Source organism: Jatropha curcas, chromosome 1, assembly GCF_041381405.1.
Source record: "Jatropha curcas cultivar XTBG-Jc1 chromosome 1, XTBG_Jcur_1.0, whole genome shotgun sequence".
Classification (NCBI taxonomy): Eukaryota; Viridiplantae; Streptophyta; class Magnoliopsida; order Malpighiales; family Euphorbiaceae; genus Jatropha; species Jatropha curcas.
In genome coordinates this window covers 4,669,568-4,684,215 of record NC_143151.1, presented here as the reverse complement: position 1 = coordinate 4,684,215, position 14,648 = coordinate 4,669,568, and the positions used below count along the sequence as shown (strand labels likewise).

Genomic DNA, 14,648 nt, shown 5'->3' with positions numbered 1-14,648 from the left:
GCGATAAATGTTTAGCAATGAAAGTAGTATAAAATTATGTCCAATCATTAAAGATGATTATTGAGTTTTAATAAATCAAAAATAAAAATAAAATAGTTTAAAATTATAATAATAACTAGCAAACTCGATATTTAATGATTGAAACATAATTTTTATGGAAATAAGAACTAATTTAGCTTTTGCACTTGTTTAACGAGATTAAAAATATCATATTTGACATTTTTAGTTAATTTAATTCCTGAAATTTTTTAAAATGATTAAAAATAAAATAATTTGTTAACGGTAAATTAAAAAATGTAAGATGGACAAAAATGAAATGAAAAATTTTTAACGCTAAATTCAAAAATGTAAGATGAACAAAAATGAAATGAAAAAGAGAATTGAAGGAAGAGGGACAAAAATGTAAAAATTCCAAATTCCAATTGCAGTTGTGAATTGTGATGCAGAGACAGAGAGAGAGAAACAGTTGTTAACGCCGTCACTGATTTGGACGGCGGCGAACAAAGACAAAACTATACAATCCAAACAAGGAAGTGATTGCCCAGTGAAAGTGATGAATCATCAGGTGCCCACAAACACACGCATCACATGTCATGCGTAACGGACCTCAAACTCCCCATTCAAATCTACCTTTCTATATTCCTTCTCACGTCCGCCCACAAAATAAGTTACCATTAATTGATTAATTAATTAATTTTTTTCCACTCTCTGTAACAGTCTCACTACTACTAGTCTTAAGCAAAACCGTTACATTAAACTCCTTTCTCTTCACTTTCCCTCTATTCTTTTCCCTCTGCTACCATTTTCCGTTGTTCATTTCAGCACTTTCAGCTCATTTTCGTCTCTTTGAATCTCTTTATAAGGTATTTCATTCTCCAATTGTGGCCTTTTTTTATATAATTTCAAGAACTCCAGAAATTTTTAATTGTTTTTTCTATATACCATATTTTTTTTTGAAGAAACGATTATTGGTTCTGTTTTTTGCCAAATAATTGATAGTTTCTTGATTTTTTTTTCTTGAGTTTTTTTTTGTAAATTTGTTTGATGACTATAAAATGTGTTTAGCTTTATCTTTGTGCATGCTATGCCCATTATTAGACGGGTTTTTGGCTGCTATGAACATGCAAAACAGTGAGAGGAATGAATACTAGTATTGCATCTTTTTCTGGAATTTTAAATGGGTTAATTGTATTTTACATTGTGTATAATGGGTTCTAAGTTAAAAATAGAAATTGAAATCTGGAAAAAAAAAAAAAAAGAAGTAATAAAATGTCAAAACAGAGTTGTTTTGTGGGAAATAAGGAATTCACCGTGTTGGGTTTTTATTAAATTATGCTCATTAGCTGAATGCATGTGAAATTTCGAATTTATTGTTTTTATATGGGTATTTCGCCTACTTGAGTAATATTTTTAGGAAAGAGAGAAATTTGTCTCTAAGTTATTAACATTTTAAAATAAATGGTTGTGTACGAAATGGTTTTGCCCTCCAAACAGAATATCTGCTGTTGTTACCTGATTATTAGCAAACAAAATTTCAAGAACTTTTAATCTGCACAGCTCTTAATTTCAATGCAGGAGATTGTAAAAGTTTCGCACTTTTTTTTTTCTTTATCATAAATAACCTTTTTAAATTCTTTTTAAGCTTTGTTTTTGGGGGCTATCTTACTTCCTTCATTATCCTTTTGTACTTTAGTCTTCTTTTCCATTGAATTTTACAGCAATAAAAAGCACGCACAAAAAAGTTAGCTAATCATAGTGCCCATTGAATTCCCTGGCAGTTTATTTTTTAGTTCTATGTTTCCCACTTACTGTTTATATAATTACTCATATCAATTGTACAATGCATCTCAAGTTGTTAGTATCTTTATGGATTTTAACTTTTATGACTATAGAGTGAAGTTGCAAATTTATGCCCCGTATTTGCATGTTTATAATATGGAAATAGGTGAGTTCAGTGCTGATTCAAATTGATGGACCCAGAAACAAAAATTGCTCCGGTGGATGAGAGTCCAAACATGTTCTTATATAGCCATTCCGAGGTACATATGCTAGAGGGAAGTAAACACTTTTGTGATATATAATATTATTATAAAGTAAATTGTATTCTCATCTTTCAGGTTTACTAATAACTTATCTGCATGTTGCTGAAAGTCTCAATCAGGCTAAAGTTTACTTAAAATGATAATTACTTAAAATTTATGCTGAATACAAGAAATTACTAGACTTAAAAAACATTCTCAATTCAAAAATTTAACACATATTATTCAACACTTAAAATTAAGCTTTTTAATTTTCAGTGTGTAAATTTTAGTTTTAACAAACAATACCTTCCTTAAAATTACGCGTCTTGTCCGTGAGATAGTGATTTAATGGCAATTTCATTGTAGCTAAAGGTATTTGCATGACTCTGTCACTCTATGCTATTTCAATGTTCATGATTGTGCTCTTTTTCTTAAGAATATTGATTTAATATGTGTTTTTAAAATATTTTTCTCTTGTGTGGTTAGTATGATTTAAGTAGTTTCTGTCTTGTAACTTTTACATTCTTATAGGCTATATTAATTATTAGAGATTCCTTGAATTTTATTGTTTTAGGCTTTTTTTTTTTTTTTTTAGTTCACTTAAATAAAATGGTGCTATGATGGGATTTATTATAAAGGCATTTTTTGACTAATATGAAATTTCAATTCATGAACTTAATTGTTATGATAGATTCAAAATGTACAATGGAATTGTAATTTTCAAAAAATACAGACCTGACCTGTAATTATGGGTGAAATTCAGGTGTGGAAATATAGTTTCTTCAATTATTATTTATGAGAAGAAAAGAAATAGTTACCCTGTCCCTGGTACATTTTCTGTGAGTGAAATTGGGAATTCATTGATGCGGGCTTAAGAGCTCTAGGTGGTTATGATTCCTTGACAAGGTGCCTTGTGCCAAGACAGGATTAATATTGTTTGGAAGGCAGTAATCCCTAAATAAAATTCTTTATATTTTGCTTCATGTTTTTATTGTGAAGCTTCTAATTCTAATTTAAAATCTATTACAATATACATTTTGGAAATAGTGTTGCCAAGTTTGTAAAAGTATTGGCATTATTTGAAAGTGCACCATTCACTGTCAATAATGATAAGGTGATTTAAATCTTGAAAATTGATCCAAGGTGCTGGACAAAGTCAGCAATGTTTTGAATACAAAAGTTTGAACCCCTAACAAGTTGATAGAACTCACTATGTCGCTTATCTTCTTCGTACAGTGCATGTCAAAAAGATCTTTTCTATTCTTTTATTATCTTCTGAAAACCAGGAAGTAATGATAGCACTAGCTTGTTTTTTTATGTAGTCTCTCATCTTTTTGTCTAGGTTGACCAAGATTTATCTTATTTGTCTGCCTTTGAAGATGAAGTTACAAGATTGCAACATTATTTACCTGAATGTAGCATGGACTGTTTGGATGGTACCGTTGATTTTGAAACATTCAATTCACTAAAAGGCTTCAATATTGGAAGTTTTTCATGTGCATTCAAGTATGATCAGATAAAGTTTGATGGCGGTAATTATCTTGTTAACTTATAGTTATATGCATGCTTATTTTCTTCTCTCTCTAAAAATTGTATATTTGTGTTTTGGCAGCTGTGTGTGCGTTGATGTTGACATAGTTCTTTTGTATTGATGAAATTGTTCATTAATCCAAATTAAGCATCTCATCCATTGATGGTGGATGCCAAAGTTCAATACCATTGTAGCTCATAGGCAAAAATCTTAACGTGCTGTTAAGATTCTTTATCTTACTAAACATACAGTTGTGGAAGACTATTAGGTGTTCAAGCCCTTGTTGCACCTTGACGAATGTGAATTTGGAGGAAAAGAACAACATTGCTCATCCTTTTTAACAGTCAAGATGCAATTCCTCTCACGACAGAGCGTTCAAATATTAAACTATACATGTTGATGCTTGTATCAATACAGTTTGACTTATATTGAAAGTCCTTGTGCTTTTAAAGGTCACCTTTGAAGAGAAGGGGTTTTAGCATAAGTAGAACACTTTTTGTGATTGTCAAAATGAATTCAATGGAACCTTTTCCTGTTGGGATTCAGGAACCTTTTCCTTTGTATTAATATTTCCAGTTCCTAAGCCAATTTCATTTTTCAAAAATCTTGTGAATACTTCTACAATTCTGCTTAACATCATTCTCTGAGCTTAGTTTGTGTTGATTGTTGTTTCTAAATACATGGATTATAGCCAAGAATACTAGTGTGCAATAAGTAATAGTAATAATGAAGAATAATGACAATGTGGCAGAACAAGGATAGTATGATATTCTTCGTGATGATATTTTGCTAAATTTTAATGGAACAACTAGTTCCACATAGGAATCTCTGCTTCCATGTGGGAGTCCATCCCTACAAATGGAAATAGTCAATTCTTAGGAGTAAATGAATTTCATTTTCGTATTGCATTTGAGTTTTTCTGTATATCTATGTTTGTATGTATTCTTCAATTTGTAAAGCAACTGCTTCTTGTGTGGCTAGGACATCAGCTGCTGGCTCATGGAATCTGAGAAAGTATATGAAGCTTGTGGATAAAATTTTGTTGCATATGTGAACATTTTTGTTTTTTCCATTGATAGTCTCAGATTTTTGCATGGCTGGTCATGTTTCTCTTACAAAGTACTTAGCCAATGTTTTTAGGAAGTCTAATTTTTGTCTTGTAATTTGCATAATCAAGGTACCAAAAACTGGATTAGAGTTGAGTTTATATATATATATAGTTTCTTAGATGTCATGTTTCCTCCATTTGTTTTGTTATCCACCTGTTTATTTTTTTTCCAAATTACTGGATACTTTTGTCTTTTCTTTACCCAGATGCGCTGGAATTGTATTTTGCACAAGAAGGAGAGGAAACAAAGGTAGAAGCATGTTTTGAGAGTATTGAATATATAATTGGTCTCATATCATAAATTGCACTTGCTGGAATGTTCATAAATGAAGGCTGATTTTGTCTGTCAATTGGGCTTTTCTTTCTTAGCCCAAGAAAAGGCATTTTGTTCTTCAGAATTCCCAAATGCTAATTTTAGGTCCAGTACAAAATATAAGAATTTTCCTTTTCTCATTTTACGTTTTGATAGATTTCAATATTGTACCAATTTCTGGTTGAATTATATTATTGTACTTGTCAATTATTATTATTATTATTTTTCTTCATTCATGTATATGCTGATTCAATCTTTAGTCTTCTTGAGGAAGAAATATCAGTTTCACAAAATCATTGTCTCAAAAAAATGAAGTGCTATCTGAAATTAGTTTCTGTATTTGTAGGGGAATAGCAAGAGAATGCTAGTCACTAATGAGAAGACCGTTATTGGAGACTTCAGCCTTCATTCCACATGCGAGGAAACTATATTGAGTAATTCCTTATAGAATTCTCTGACCTTGTTTGATGGATTATGTTAATGCTTCTCTTATTATTACCTTCTAAAACTTCTGTTCTCCCATGTCTAGATACTGAACCAGTTGATGAAGTTCCAAATTTGAATTACAGTTCATGGGAAAAATCCTGTCTAGGTGGTGTGGATTTAGAAAGCAACTCCCCGCATTTCAAAGAAAGAGATTGTCATGCTGAAATGTCTGATTTATCTTCTTCAAGGGTAATGCTACTTGAATCTACATATGACAAGGATCCTTTTTCGCTTGAAAAGATGACCACCCAAGATCTTTGTCAGGTTTTCAGCAGAATATTCGGGTGTGAAACCTTAGTTATGGACAAGCAATGGCTTAAACACTGTATTGTGTTTGGTTTACAGAACCAAGGTGAGTTAATAGATGGTTTGGACCATTTGGAATGTGGTACAACTTCCAAGGTCAATGAAGGAAAAGCTGTCCACTTAACATGTACAGCATTGTCTGGAATTGCTCCTGACTCTACAGAAATATTGGGTGCCCAACTCATGTCAGCAGAAAAGCATGTGAAAAGGGAGAAGCTTACTGGTTGCAACTCTTTGGAGAGTATGTCTTCTCCAGTTAGAGATGTTGGATTTTGTTCCTTAGGTGAAAGTAATCCTGTAGATGTGATTGTTACACGGCAGCAAACGCATAGGCCTACTAGGACATGCACCAAAAGACTGGAACAGCAAGACTCAAGATATCAGCACCTAAATATTGGGGCATTCTATAAGAATCGAAGAGATGAATTCCTTCATGTTAGATCTCACAAGCAGCATCATGAAAAGGGATCAGGAACTTCACAAATGATTTGTCAAGAAGAATGTCTGAGAGGATCTTCTGTTCAGGTTCCACTCGAACTTTCAGTCCAGATAGGACACTTGACAAAAAGCACATCTTTGGTAAGTAACACTAATAAATGGGGTAGCGTGAAATTTGCGATGTTCAGTTATTGAGGTTCTTTCTGTGAACCATGTTGTGTTTTGCTCTTTTAGTGTATGATTTTGTTGCTTTCCTAATCTGCCATTTACCTGAAGATGTCTCCCATATAGTTCTTATGCAAATCTGGAGATTGAATATACACATATTTCTTCTGTGCATTTATGCAGTAATGATTTGGTTTTCAATTGTTTATGAAAATATTATGATCAAACTGCTTCTACTGCATAAAGTTTTTGGCTTCTGTTTAGGTTGATGATTTTGACAATTGCAACGACGAGGAGGTTTCAGTTTCCAATGAAGATTTTGATAAGGAAACTTCTTCAGCTGACTCACAGGATAACATTTCAAAAAGTGAATGTGTGAAAAGGAGAAGGGGGCTTAGAAAGAAAAGACAGCGTCACCAGAGGTGGACAACTTGTGAGGTGATGAAATTAATTGAGGGTGTTTCTAAGTTCGGAGTCGGAAAATGGACTCACATAAAGAAGTCATTATTTTCATCATCTTCTCATCGCACATCTGTAAATCTCAAGGTAGTTCATGAATGGTTTATCTTGCATTTTTCACATTTTTTTTTTCTGATACTCTTTGTAATACTTGTGTTGCAGGACAAATGGCGAAATCTTTTAAAGGCTAGCAGCAACGAGACACAAAAAAGGAGAAAGGTCCGTGTCTGAGTGATTTTATCTTTATTGGCTTCATAAGCACAATTCCATCTCACTGGTTCAAACTTTTTGGTCATGTTTAACTGTTCTTGTCTTATAAACCGAATTATGGATGATAATTATTTTTGCAGGTAGAGCAAGAGCAAACACATGCATCACATCAACTGCCAGATTCGGTTTGGCGTCAGGTTAGGGAGCTGGCTGTTATCTATTCATATCCAAGGAAAAGCAAGTCCAAAGTCTCATGCACTAGTTTAGCCTCATCGACTCCCAGCTACTACTGTTAATTCCAAATTCCTTTATACTGTTAACAATTGCTGTTGTGAGTTAGTAACTATTAAAGCTAGAAACCACTGGAAATTTGGTACAAGTGGAAAGCTGGATAGTTATAGAAAGCTTTAGTTAGAAGTTGAGCCAGTAAGAAGAAAGAGTGAAAAAAAAAAAAGAGAAGAAAAGGCTATTTTAAGAATGCCTTTCATCTTCAAATAGATTGTTCTCCCTTCTATTCAAATGCATCATAGGTAATACCCCAGTAGGTTAAAAAGGAATGTCTATAGATAGTGGCTTTTCTTTTCTTGTCGTGAAATATTAGCCTCTGAATATGCTATGCCATAGTTAATGACATGTTCATATATATACCTCTTCCTTAGACAGCTAAGTGTGATTTTTAACTCCAAACCTTTTGGGTAAACAGAAAATTTTTTTAGCATGATTATTGTGTGAGTATTTTTAAGCATCATCGTTTCAATTTAATAGTAATAAATAGACATTTCACTTTATTCCATTTTAAATGTTCATTTAGAATTTTGAGGCAAGATTGATTTTTTTTTTTTTCCTTTCAATTTTAGCCGTTTTTATTAGGCGTTATTTATTTTCATATTTATGTTTAAATTTACTTAGGAGGGTAATTTAGATATTTTATTATTTTTTAGAAATCAATAAATTTTGATTTTTTTCTTAATTTTTGTGAAAAAAAGTAAACTGTTACTCTTAAAGTAAATTAGAAATTTGTTATGTACGTGCAGTTTTAATTTCGAACTTTGTTATCCTTGTGTCCCACCCTCCATCGTGTTTACTAAAATATAATGGGCCCCTGCAGTTTTCAACTGCTCTCCTGCTCCTGGGGTATTATTTTGACCTTTAAAGAGATGTCCTTCTCTTACCTTTTCGAAGTTGACTTTTGTAGGTTGCCTGCCTCGTTTGAGTTAGACTCAATTAGGGCTATAAATGAGCTGTGTTATTGGTGAGCACTTCGAAATTATTTTTTTTTATTAAGAGATGTGATGAATAGAAATAATATTATGAATTGTATAATAGTTGTAGACTCTTTTTTAAAATTGGAGAAACATTTTTGCAGTCAAAAGGATTTCACGCCAAGAGGATGTCAACTTTAAATTTTTTGATTTTTCACTTTTCATGTTAAACGAGAAGACCAATAGAATCGCACTTTTTAATAGCTATTCAAAGCTAGTCAAAATTAATTTAATGAGAATTTACCTTTAATTTAAAGAAAGGGTTTTTTTTTTTTTTGACTTGTGTGATAAATTAATTGATGAGTTAAGTAAAATTTCGTTCATTAAAAGATTAACTCGCTTATAATTTAAGTAATTTATATGAGACATGAATCTTTATTTATTATTTTTATAAATAAATGTTTCTTTTTAACAATTATTTGTTAATAAAATCTTCAATAAATAATTAAAATTCACATTTTATATATAACAAACATTATTAAATTTTTTTAATCAGAAATGATAAAGTTTCGGCCTTGTTTAATATATAGGTGGGTTATACATGTGATGATGCATCTGTAGACAACTCTGTATCTATGAAACTGACTCCAACTAAAATAATTTTAAGAGTTGGACGGTGTATCACCGTTTTCTTTTGTATTTTAATTTTTTAAATAAATTCATAATTAAATTTATAACAGAAATTCAAATTGACTACAAATAATTTGCACGTCAACCCCCAAGCCTATCCGGCACTATTATAATAAATATAAGCTTACGATGCATTTCATACCTTAAGGAATACATCCATATCCAACAACAAATATAGAATATTATACAACACTTAATCCACCCTTAATTCCATTTTTTAATCTGTACAAAGAGACGAACTATTTTTAGATTAGTCAATTTATTCCACTCCTGTCTTCTCAGTCTCCTCGTTACGTTAATCTTTTTAATTTGGGTTTAGCATCTAATCCTCATTACAATTTTAAGTTTAATATTCTTTTCTTAAGATATTCACTTGTGTCACAATCATAAACATATCTTAATTAAAATTTTTAAAAAACAAATAATAAAAAATTAAAGCCACCTAATTCATCTAGGTGCCAATGACACCGAAATCTGGTCGGATACAGTTTTTATACTTTCAGACCAAGTTTTTGAAGCCAAATACAATTTAGAAATCTTCCCTGCCACGCGTCCCATATCCGGCCGTTTAGCTGGATCCACGTGTGTACACTGTATTGCCAGGCGTGTCAGTTTCTGCGCCACGTCAACTGGAAACGAATCCTTCAGCCTCCTATCAATCCACCTCCTTATTCTCCCTTCTCTTCCTTCACCACCACCATCGCCCCCGTCGATCACCGCCACCGCTCTATCTATCAATGAAGTTCGTATAAAATCACCTCTACTCTTATCGTACTTGTATTTCAGTGGCTCCTCACCGGATAATAACTCTAATATCACTATACCGAAAGCGTACACATCGGATTCTTGCGTCGCGATTCCACTAGCTTGAAATTCCGGCGACATGTAGCCTCTCACTCCTTCGAATTGCATAACTCCACTGTTAGATCTCTTTAACTCCTTCGATCTATCTTCTTCTTCTTCAATTTCGTTTATGCTCTTCTTTTCTCGATTCTCGGTCTCATATGCTTCTCCGCACAATTGTGCAGTACCAAAATGACAGATTTTGGCATTGAAATGTGGCTCTGTAATGATAATTCCACTGCTTTTGATATGGTTATGTACTAGGGTTATGTTTAAGCCTGTCTTGTGATGGATATAATCAAGTCCGTCAGCTAGATCGGCGGCGACCTGCATTCGCGAATTCCAAGAGGAGAGGACCGTGAAATTCGGATTCCTAGCGTTTCTTAAACAATCGGCGAGATTAGCGCCGGTGATGAACTCGTAGACGAGGTAAATATGGTCTCCTGATATCGAAACGCCTAACAACTTGATTACGCTTGTATGGTTGCTCCGGCAAATAACTGCAAGGCGTTCTCTGAGTTGTGGCATTTCCATTTTCCGGCGAAACTTGCGCTGGAAGACGATTGTCTCGGTGTTCCGAAGATTGCAGCGCCAGCATGCAGTGGAGGAAGTGGAGTAGCGTTTGGCGAGGAAGTTATTGGTGGCGGCCCGAATTTCAGATATGTCATAGATGTTAGGGCTCTTAGAAATCGATTCACGGAGACTAGAGAGGGAGGTTCGACTGTACGCTGACGATGAAGTAGATGTGTAATGCGCACTGGACGTATTGGAGGTTGAGGGACCTAAAGCGGCGCTGGAGGAGGAGGAGGAGGTGGAGCTGGTGGGGAAAGTTGGTAATCTCGGCGTTGATGGAGTGCGCGGAGACTGACTGGGGCGAGTTCTGGCGGGTCGGACTGGGTCAGGGGCTGACGCGTTGACAGCCATTTTGGTTCTGCACATATACAATTTATTTATTTAAATGGGCTGAAAATTAGGAATTTGAGGGACTAGACAGAGAAGAAAGAAATCTTAAAAATGGGGGAGAAGCGAAGTATTTAAAAACGCGAGCTATTGACGCGGTGTGATCTGAGACTGAGTACGGGGACCAAGGATTGGTTTGTCGTGCTAAAGTGCGCACGTGGGGACAGTAGCGCACAGTGGCATTCTTCTAAATTATTGACAAGAGCTGACCTCAAAAGGGTAAATGGTGGCCGTTGTTGCCTTTTTCCTTCTCCTGATTCGTCCAATGAAGTCGGCCAACGAAGTCGGCGATGGTTAGTAAATTATGTCCTTTTGTCACAATCATCCAAAATATTTCAAAATTATTATCACAAAAATGAAAAATATTTTGGATACATTTTAATTATGAAATTTAAATATTTTTTAAATTTATTATATTCTTCTACTTGGTTTGATTAATAAATAATGAATTCTACTTAGTGGAATTGATAAATTTATTATGATTTTAATTTTACTATTTTTGAGACACCATAGAATGTGAAATTACAATTTATAGAGTTCAATTTCATGAATTTCATATTTTTATTAATCTAAACATGACATTGGATTAAATCAAAATCAGAATTAAATCAGAATTGAACCGGTCAAAATTGGATTCAAACCATATTCAATTGTTCAAGATTTCAAAGTGTATTCGAAATTAGATATTTAAAGTTCGGTTACTTTTCTTTATATTTAAAAATTGGAACCAATAGTTTTTATTTGAAACAGATAGTTTCGGTTTAAAATAAAAAGGAAAAAAGAAAAGAAAATATCACACATGAAAGTTAAAATTAATTTTAATATTCACCATTAAAAGTGGTAATTGTACCATATCATCTTAAAATTTATTAATATAAATATAATTTGTAAATTGCAAGTATTTTTCCATGAAAAAATAAAAAAAGCTTATCTTTTAAACATATATTTTTAATTTAGATCCTTTTCACTATATAATATATATTTTTTTACATATAAATTATATAATATTTATTTAAAATTTATTTTTAAAACTCAAATAAAATAAAAAGACATTTTTCTCCCTAGTAAAAAAACAACATGAGGACTACTTTTTGAAATTAAAAAAAAATATATATTATTGTACCCTTTTTAACTCTTAATTTTAATTTCAAACTGAAATCGATAATTTTAAAACCGTTTTATTTCAAATTTATTTTTTAAACTAAAATTCGTGATTTTAAAATTGAAATTAGCAATTTTAAATGGTGGTTATGACTATCTAAATCACCATTGTCATAATTTCAATTCTTTACCGAGACGGACAATTGTACCACGGTATTTTACAAGAATTAATTAAAAATTAGTTAGTGCATGACTCGTGAATATATAGATAGAAATATAAATATATAATTACTTTATATTTATTTGCTTTCTGTTAAAGTATCATTTGAATCGATTCAATGGTGAATATTTTGTTTAAATTATGATTCAATGAATCAATATGAAAGTTGATTTTTGGAATTCAAAGTTTCAATTCGATGTTTCATACGTTATTTTATCATAGAGAGGTTGAACTTTGAAAATAATATTTATATATTTATAAAGAATAAATTGAAAATTAATAATAACTCCATTTTGTTTAATTTAAAACCTTTTTTATAATATTTTATTTTTCTAATCAATATATATATATATATATATATATATATATATATATATTATTTTCTCAAAAGTTGACATGTGGCATTTCTTAAATGAATGCTCTTTTTTTGCTCTTGCTACGTAAGATTCTTGGTAATGACACATAGGATTATAGTGCCACATGAGACTCTTAAATTTTAATAGTGCCACATAGAATTTAATTATTAGTTATAGTGTTATATAAATATTAATATTAATTATCATTCAATTATCATAATTAATACATATTAATAAATAATTATAATTATTATAATATTGTAATCTATCTTTTCAATTAAAATTACATAATATTGGTCTTAATTGTCATTCAATTATCATATTAATTTATATTAAATAATTGAAATTATTATAATATTATAACCTATTTTTAATTAAAAATTATCATAATTTTGATGTTGATTATTATATGAATATGTATTATAATTTCTCTTTTAAATTAATATTATCATAATATTGATATTGAATATCATTATAATCAATTATAATTATCATTTATTATTATGAATAAAAATTTTATGTTTAAAAGAATGATAGAGATAGTTAACGGTGAAAATATTTATTAATAATTTTAATAACGATGAATTGCTGAACGTTTCAATGTTTATTTGTCATAAAATTGTAATATATAGTTATCCTTATTAGCTTTAATGATAATATATTGAATTGTCATTAATTACTTATTGCTAGACTACAAATAGAGAGAGCTCTTTGAAGTTTAATAAAATCATTTTTTTTGTAATTTCAATAATTCTTATACAATTTCTTTTCTGACATTAATATTTTTTTTTTCTCTTCTAATTTCTATTACTCTATCAAATTAGGAAAAGTTTGATATATCATATCAGAAACCGGTTTATATGAAATTATTATTAAGAATGATATATATATATGTCTATGATTGAATTTTCATCGTCTATTTTATTTTTATTTATTTTATTATTTTTAATATCACCTAAGAAAATTTATTAATTCAAAAATAAATTAAAATCAATGATTTTTAATATATATTTTATTTTCTTTCAATTTTATTATAGACATTATTTTTTATATAATTAGTTTAATATTTTGAATTTGAAATAGATGTTTTTTAATTTAAATAATTTTCAAAAAAATTAATAAATATGAAATTATAAATAATTTAAATTATAAATTTTTTCTTAATTAAATTATATATTTTAAAATATTATCACAATATTTTTAAAATTAAAGATAAAGTATCTATTGTGCATAGCAGTAGCACAGTGATGCTGCTAATCTAAATATACAGTGAAAAATAATTAAAGAAAATGAACAGTGGAATAACTCCGCTGTTTGCTCCCTCGTCTTCTTCTCACATCCAAACAAAGTGTAGAAATGATCTGACCTGGGGCCCATCTCAGTAATGACATGGGTTGTGCCAGACCATACAAGAACAGTTCTGTCTATAATTAAAATGACCTAAATGCCCTTCGTCAGCATCTGATCACTTTACAGTTCATAATACACGACAAGTTTTTGACACTCTCTCTGGTCTTTGTCCAGTCCAGGGATTAGAATAGAAGAAAACAACCATCATAGTCTTGTTGTACTTATCTAGTGCTACCAAATCTACTCTCTGTTTCTGCAATTGTCGTCTCATTGCTCATTGCTAGGAAGTTTCTTGTCTCCATCACTCTTTTCCTTTTTCCTTTTTCCATTTCTTTTCATAAAAAGTAGCTAAACTCAAACAAAATTAGACTAAACAAAAACGAGGATATATGTTGATCATACTCTTTTTTTTTTTTTTTTTTTAAATCACATGGTATTTCAGTAGACACAAATCTATTTCAGTTTAACTGTTCATAGATCCTTCAATCACCCAATTAGTCCATTTCGATTCGAAAACACTAGAGTTAAAAAACCGTCATCGAATCTTAATCTAATTTTCAGGTGTCTTAGTCGCTTACCATTAAATCTAACTTCATGCGTTGATCATGCTCTTATTTTAATTTCAAGACAATCAATTGCGTTGGAAGTGATAAAATTTGTTTTTAATGTGGAAAAAGTAATCTAATAAAAAAATAAAACACATAAAACAAAATACATATGAAAAAGTAGAATGCGGAATTCTAAAAATTGGAAAAGGCTTGGACGAAATCTTTAGCTTTATGATTCTCTTTGCGTGAAAGAATCGGCAAGTTCACCCTTTCTAGTATCTAATCAAAAGGTGTTATTCATATTACTACTTACCTTACCTACTAAGAAATGAAAATTGCAA

At 30.9% G+C, this 14,648-nt stretch overlaps 2 protein-coding genes across 5 annotated transcripts; one reads left to right on the top strand and one right to left on the bottom strand.

Annotated features, from left to right (window-relative positions):
* The first annotated feature begins 694 nt into the window (after positions 1-694).
* LOC105628060 (uncharacterized) lies at positions 695-7,699 on the top strand. Of its 4 annotated transcripts, XM_012209378.4 has the most exons (10): positions 695-863; positions 1,946-2,039; positions 3,364-3,553; positions 4,867-4,910; positions 5,320-5,407; positions 5,503-5,648; positions 5,724-6,344; positions 6,633-6,914; positions 6,990-7,046; positions 7,178-7,699. In XM_012209378.4, the coding sequence occupies exons 2-10, from the start codon at positions 1,971-1,973 to the stop codon at positions 7,331-7,333; spliced, it is 1,653 nt and encodes a 550-aa protein (XP_012064768.1). In that variant the 5' UTR covers positions 695-863; positions 1,946-1,970; the 3' UTR covers positions 7,334-7,699. The 4 variants fall into 4 exon arrangements, with proteins under 4 accessions (XP_012064768.1, XP_012064767.1, XP_037495179.1 ...); XM_012209377.4 differs by having other exon boundaries at positions 5,503-6,344; XM_037639251.2 differs by lacking the exon at positions 695-863 and having other exon boundaries at positions 3,401-3,553; positions 5,503-6,344.
* A 1,603-nt stretch (positions 7,700-9,302) lies between these two features.
* Positions 9,303-10,932, bottom strand: LOC105628062 (Protein kinase superfamily protein). Its single transcript, XM_012209380.4, has one exon. The coding sequence runs from the start codon at positions 10,709-10,711 to the stop codon at positions 9,377-9,379; it is 1,335 nt and encodes a 444-aa protein (XP_012064770.1). The 5' UTR covers positions 10,712-10,932; the 3' UTR covers positions 9,303-9,376.
* Positions 10,933-14,648: the final 3,716 nt, after the last annotated feature.

Bases quoted from the DNA above. Each gene is read 5' to 3' on its own strand.
- LOC105628060 (XM_012209377.4), top strand. From the start codon at position 1,971: ATGGACCCAGAAACAAAAATTGCTCCGGTGGATGAGAGTCCAAACATG. The intron at 4,911-5,319 runs GTAGAAGCATGT...CTGTATTTGTAG, and splicing joins AAGAAGGAGAGGAAACAAAG to GGGAATAGCAAGAGAATGCT. The intron at 6,345-6,632 runs GTAAGTAACACT...GCTTCTGTTTAG, and splicing joins TGACAAAAAGCACATCTTTG to GTTGATGATTTTGACAATTG.
- LOC105628062 (XM_012209380.4), bottom strand. From the start codon at position 10,711: ATGTGCAGAACCAAAATGGCTGTCAACGCGTCAGCCCCTGACCCAGTC.